Source organism: Rhamphochromis longiceps, linkage group LG6, assembly GCF_057381845.1.
Source record: "Rhamphochromis longiceps isolate RC_006_pf linkage group LG6, R_longiceps_female_GT1.1, whole genome shotgun sequence".
NCBI classification, from domain to species: Eukaryota; Metazoa; Chordata; class Actinopteri; order Cichliformes; family Cichlidae; genus Rhamphochromis; species Rhamphochromis longiceps.
In genome coordinates this window covers 12,213,089-12,219,817 of record NC_140562.1, presented here as the reverse complement: position 1 = coordinate 12,219,817, position 6,729 = coordinate 12,213,089, and the positions used below count along the sequence as shown (strand labels likewise).

Sequence of the window (6,729 nt, the reverse complement as noted above, 5' to 3'; positions counted from 1 at the left end):
TTCCATCTAGTCAGATCGCCTTCTACTTTCTTTAGAAGTGGGATGTGGTTTAGTTTAGTTAAGTCTGAAAGCTTAGGAGAGACATTAATACCTAAATATTTAATATTTCCGGATTGCAGTGGGGCAGAGGAAGAATTATGGAAGGAGCAGTTAATGGGGAGAACTGTAGATTTTGGCCAGTTAATTGAATAATCTGAAACTCTTGAAAACCAGTTTATTAAAGTAATTACCTCAGAGAGGTTGGTTTGTGTGTTTTGCAGAAAAAGCAACACATCATCCGCATAGAGACTGATTTTATGTTCTATGTTCTTACATTTTATGCCCTTAATTGTTGTAGCCTGTCTAAATGCTGCTGCTAGAGGTTCGATAAAAATTGCAAAAAGTGAAGGGGAGAGTGGGCATCCCTGTCTGGTGCCCCTCAGGAGACAGAAGCTGGAGGATGTCTGGTCATTTGTTCTGATACGAGCCGTTGGGGAATTGTCTACCCTCTTCCTGACCAAGGATGTTTGCTTGTGTGCTTTTATGACCCTTTGATCAGCAGTACCCGACACACACACACACACACACACACACACACACACACACACACACACAGGCAAGGTACTCTTTGTGTGTATGTAGACGTCACATGTTAATGAACCTATGCATATTCATGTAACCTCAATAAAAGGACAGTGGTACGGGAGAACGGACGAGAGCAACTGGGGTCAAGTGAAGGAACGGCACTCTGTCCGGTCTCTCCCGTGCACGAGTAACATGAAGAACTTTGCCTATTTGTGTCTTGCTTAGCAGTGTAATTATATTGTCTTCAACGTTCCAGCGGATGGGTTCAAGCTACAAACCTATCACGTACATTCATGATAAAGTAAATACCACAACACAACATGGACAGTAAGAAGTAAACTGAATTGTCTTAGAACTTATTATATTCTTTAAGCTTAAAAGCAACACCCAGGATTAGACTGTTTGTGTTTTAAGCCTTTTATTCAAAGCTAGTATGTGTCAACACTTCTTTCTGCCAGCAGCATTATTGAAGTGACACTTTAACGACACTTTACCTGCTGATGCTTCACATCACAATCTTTATGACGAAAAAGCTCAGATGTCTGTGCTGTCACTTGTTATGAAAATGGACAGAACCTGGGCTCAGGCTTCCTCTTCTTCTTTTCTTCCTCTTTAATAATAACCATAGATCAGTAAAACAGCCATATTTTTAAACAAATGATTGTGATGAAGAGAATTTTTTTTCCAGTGTGCATGAACTCAAAATCTTTTGAGTTTAAATCTTTTTTGTTTACCAACAACTGGGGAAATCCAAACTTGATGTACCAGGTCAACTCAGCTCCTGTCTTGACCTCCCCTCTGCCGAGCGTACACACACACACACACACACACACACACACACACACACACACACACACACACACACACACACACACTGTATCATCATAAATGCCATGATATCTTTCTTGTTCAAATAGTTTATTCACTTAACAAAGAGGTAGCTTGGAAACTCAGTAAGAAGGAGGAAAAATAGTTTAAGGACACTTTCTCAAATAAAGAGGATTTCATCATCTTTCTGTTCATAATACAGGCTAAATAAAAGAAGAGATACATCAGAAACAAATCAGTAGATCCAGAAATTATAGAGGCAAACTCTTTTCAGCTGTAGAGGTACACTTCATGTACTCATTAGCCTACAGTTCAAATGCCTGTGTTAGGGTGCATTGTTTCAGTTTCATTAAGTCTTCTTGCAGTTACATGATAATTATTATGCTGGAGTGATCAAAGCTCATAAACACCTGAGTTACACAATGAGTCTTTCAAATGTGTGGAATATCCCAGCTATAACCTTTGCTTTCAGTTTGGTTAAATTCATCATTCAGATCACAGACTAAACAACAAGTACAGTAGGTCTTCCACTCCACAATTAAAAATAGCAACACTCATGTAAGGCTTTATTCTCCATAGAGTCAACATTAAGCAACATTAAATAACGGATCTTTCACCTGAAAAAATTACAGTTTGTATAAATTTACACCGAAGACCAAAATACACACACATACATAAAACCCATAAATCACTAAAACCTATTAAAACACATGGAAAATTACCTCATTTGTTGTGCTATTCAAAGATGTGTATGTGTGTGTATTCAGGCCAAGTCATAAAGAAAACAATAGAGGTCAATATACTTTATGTTCTACAGTCGCTGCAGATTAATGAAATATAGTGGAAACCTGAAGATCCTAGGTATAGTAGTTTGTGGGAAATAAATACAGTGAAGTGACCATTTAGCTCTTGTGGCATGAAACTGCTTAGTGCATTATTATTTGCATTTCTACAATATGATATTTGTTTAATAATTGATTAATTTAGTGCATAAAATAGTTGATAAATAAAATGTTAAATATCTAATCATCATATCAAAAATCATATATTTGGAGGGAGTGTCTTTGACACATGCTGACTGCATTCTTCTTATAACCAGAACAGGAAGTGAGATCAGAGGAGAACAAGAGTGAGCAGTTTGGTGAAAGGAACAGGAAGGATGAAGAAGAGGTGAACATCCACACAGTTTAAAAGGAGACATCATGGCACAATAAGAGCACAAGCTCTAAGATGAAGACTGGTAATGATTAAAAACTGCACTAAATAGTATCATTCTGTGACTTCACACTTTAGGTAGTGCATAACATTTACCACTTTATATTAATTTTACTATATGTTTAAATAAATAAAAACAAATAACTTTAAAAGGTGCTGTTATTGAGTGAAAACTCAAAAGACTTCAGGGCTGTTGTAAGCCCTGTATGCTTCAAGATCCTAGCAACACCCTCGCCAGCAGCAGCAAACTGATATGGACCAGTTTATGCCTTTTATTCGGTTGTAAACTCTGATATACTTTTATAATTAACCTTTGGGTGACTGCACAAAGACTGAGAGGGGATGACAGAGAGGGAGACAGATGGAGGAACTCAGCACATATAAGAAACGGGTAAGAGTGGACATGAAGTCAAAGTCAGGGACATGTCCGATAATAAAGACCTTCCACCTGGCTACATATATGTCACTTCTGCTTTGCCCACATTCATCTATGGTGATCGCTCATAACTAAGCAGGGTGCTATGCTCTTATCAAACGATGCTCTTAAAATAATTATTACAAGAATATATTTTTCGTTATTGTTTTAGTTGAATATAAAATGTTTGTGTGTGATTGTCAGTACAAAGAGGAAGCGCGGACAGAGAGACTGGAACTAACAGAGATCAGGTGGATTTTTCACAAAATCTACATGCATTAAATGGATGCGTTGTGTGCTTTTCAGTAGCACTCTGCTATTAATGTGAATACTAGCATTTAGCAGCATTCACATCACTGTAAACTTGAACAGGATGAATGCTACTATACTGATGTGACAGACTACAAATCTGTTCTCCACTCTCTGAATTGGTGTACACGAGTCTCTGTGCTGAGTCTGCTCAACAAAGTGTTTGGGTTTGCATGAATTCAAAAGCTGTCATTTAAAACCAGCTCTATTACCAGTTTGCTTCTTGTGCAGGTGGAGTCGCAGGGGGATTTTGAACTGTCTGTATTGTATAATGGTACTTTAAATACTTGATGATTTGGTGGACTGGCCTCTATGTGGTTAAGAGACTGAAACAATGCCGTGCAGGTTTCTCCTCTGATCTGCTTTTTCTTAAACTGTTTTTGAAATTTACTGTCAACATGACTGTGCCATTGCATCGGGTTTTAAACTAAAGTGACCACCGTAAAGCTGATGTATTATATTAAAATCTGTTATTCTTAGACACTGCTGTAGGCCATCCAAAAATTACATTTCTTTTGAAGGCAACACTAAAAGCATGACATTAAGACTGAGCTGAGCCCTCCTAAAGGTTTGATGCTGGAGTCGCCCCTGATTGAGTGCTTCTCACACATTTATGATTTTGAACAATTTACAGTAAATAATATCAACAGTAAGTACTTTTAAAGATTAAACATATAATAATAGTTGCTAAATTCATGCAAGTCAAATAACTGATTGATCAACTACAGAAACAAAATTGTACTTCATGTGTTTCATGAGCACAAATCTTCATCTGTAAAATAACAACTAAAGATGTCAGATATTTGTAGTGAAGTTAAATGTACCAATTTCCACTTAGAAGCAGCGGAGAAGAAGCCACAAATGTGATGGAAAGACCAAATAAAATAAAATAAAGTACAAATTCCTTACATTTGTACTTTACTGTAGTAATTGTACTTAATATCATCTGGCAAAAAGGACCCAACAACCTTCATGCAAACTTCACAGTTTCTGAACAACTGAATGATCTACTTGACGCCTGAAACTACATTGAAAACACACATGACATATTTATATTTTAACAATCGAAAGTTCACATGTAGAAACAATTCACACCGAAGCAGTTTCTTGCAGAGCGGACTGTTTATTTTGAATGTTATTTTAATTTTATTATTTTCCATTACTCCGTGTAATGACTTGATTTATCCAACCAATGTAAGAGCAGACCTTCAGAGAAATAGTTGGTCCGGTACAGGCAGGTTCACAACCACCAACATGCACACCATGAATCTTGTTGTTTTTGGCCATCACTCCACCACCAGAATCACCCTGAGAGAGAAAACATAAATATTTTGTACCAAAACATCTGATAATGATACAGATAAAATGTTGGCAGCATGGTAACTCACCTTACATATGTCCACTCGAGGTTCTTTGTAACACATCGTGTTTCCATTTGGCCATAAGAATGCTGAATTACATGGATGGAGGTTAAGCTCACACTCAACAACATGCATCTTTGCACACTGGAGATGAGGCGGTTCATCAGGGACTAGAGAAAAAAAGAAAATAACAAATGCTACTGCATGTTTCATGCAAGGAAATCAGCTATTGAAAGAAACATGATTTGCCTCATTTCTGGAACAAAATGTGTTCTTTAAAAGAAGCTGAGCAGCATTTAAAAAGGAGGGAAATTGACAGTATATCCACAAAAAAATGAAATAAATACTTTATGTCATCACAGTTTTCAAATAAAATGAAAAAGTAACTATAACAGGCACACAAGACAAAATCAAAGTATAATATAAACTAAAAAATTGTGAAATAATCAAAACAATACTGGTCTTACGTTTGTTGTAGTTTACATCAACCGTATAGCCACCATGGCCTGCAATCTGAATGACATCCATCCTACAAATTAAAAAATAAATAAAATTCCATCTCCATGTCTGCAGGCTGAGTATTTCCAGTTCACTCTAAGTCAGCTAATCTTTTCAGATTCAAACATTTTATTAAAACATTACATTTCCTTCCATTTCCTCATGCTCGTGTTTTATTGTCAGTTATTATAGATCATGGATGTAGCTCCTAAGCAGGTACCTAAAATCAAAACCAGAACCCTCTGCTCAATATTCAAGTCTCAGTTACATTATTGTTAATAAAGAAGCTCTGCAGTCACTAATGGGGGTTTGTAACTTCAAAAGCATGATGTCATTTTGTTCATAGACTACAGATGTTGCTACATTTTTTTGCTCTTCCTGGAAGTTTAAAAAACCAACCAACTAAACAAGAAAAATACATATTATGTCAACATATTAAGGAATTCAAACTTTACACTTAAAAGGTTACTCAAAACTCACTTTTTGCGACGTGTACATTTAGGGAAGACAACAGGCTTAATCTTATTCTCTGGTGGGTCGATTTTCAGAAGCATGATGTCATGTTTTCCTGTTTGGTCCTCAAAGATTTTGTGATCAATAATTGTCACCATTCTTCCTGGACCTGGATGAATTCCTACATATGCAGACATAGTCCTAAACAATGGAAATGGTAAAAGAACAAAATACCAGTAATGATTTTTGTCTCTGGACTGGTTTTTTTTAAAATATGTGAAACAGTCATTTCTCACCATCCAGGTTGATCTTTCCAGCAGTGAGCTGCAGTTAGAACCCACTGGCTGTGGATCAGAGAGCCTCCACATAGATGATGGTAATGTGTTCCATGGGTCAGAGTTATGTGCACGTGATACAGACGATCATTTTTCTCACAGCTATGGTCGTGAAAGATTCTCTTGTGCAAATCCACCTCTGTGCACACCGTGAAACCTGAGAGAAGAGTAATATACTTACAGATGGTTGGCTTACCACCTGAACAACATATTGTGCAGCAACTATACTCGCAGTCCCAATTGTTCTGTTTCACAAACTCTTTGCCTTTTTCAGTGATATAGATGCAAAGCTCAGTGACAGTTATTTATTTGCTTCAGTAGCTCATTAGGGTCTGTCTCAAACTTTTTATAAAAGCAGTATAAAAAAAGCATGAAACATCAGTTGTTCAGTTAATGTGATATTGGCTCACTTGATATAACAATTTCTTTTCTTTTATTTGTCTTGTACATATCGTTATTGCACTTCCATAAGTGACAACATTGAACACCGATGTTTGACAGAAACGAATCCACAATGTCTCATTCACTCAGTACAAAACCTTGAGGCTGTTTTCCTGCCTTAGTGAACAAAGATATGAAATGCTATTTGATTATGAGTAAGCTCAAAATGAAGTTCATTGTTCTGTGACATACAGCTGTCTTACAGCCTTAAAACATTTTGTGTGGGCCTCTTTCAGTGGTCACTTATTGCACTCTTAGTTGTTAATACTCAATATTCAGTTTTTCCCCATGCAGGTTAATCAGTCATGTT

The 6,729-nt window shown here is 36.7% G+C and overlaps 1 protein-coding gene across 1 annotated transcript; it reads right to left on the bottom strand.

The window, feature by feature from the left end:
- Positions 1–4,480: 4,480 nt before the first annotated feature.
- LOC146667550 (serine protease 1-like) lies at positions 4,481–5,840 on the bottom strand. Its single transcript, XM_085408476.1, has 4 exons — positions 5,671–5,840; positions 5,160–5,221; positions 4,720–4,862; positions 4,481–4,639 (listed from the first exon to the last, which is right to left on the bottom strand). The coding sequence occupies exons 1-4, from the start codon at positions 5,838–5,840 to the stop codon at positions 4,481–4,483; spliced, it is 534 nt and encodes a 177-aa protein (XP_085264602.1).
- Between the last annotated feature and the right edge of the window lie 889 nt (positions 5,841–6,729).

Bases quoted from the DNA above. Each gene is read 5' to 3' on its own strand.
- LOC146667550 (XM_085408476.1), bottom strand. From the start codon at position 5,840: ATGTCTGCATATGTAGGAATTCATCCAGGTCCAGGAAGAATGGTGACA. The intron at 5,222-5,670 runs GTGAGTTTTGAG...TTTAATTTGTAG, and splicing joins AAATGTACACGTCGCAAAAA to GATGGATGTCATTCAGATTG. The intron at 4,640-4,719 runs GTGAGTTACCAT...TTTCTCTCTCAG, and splicing joins CTCGAGTGGACATATGTAAG to GGTGATTCTGGTGGTGGAGT.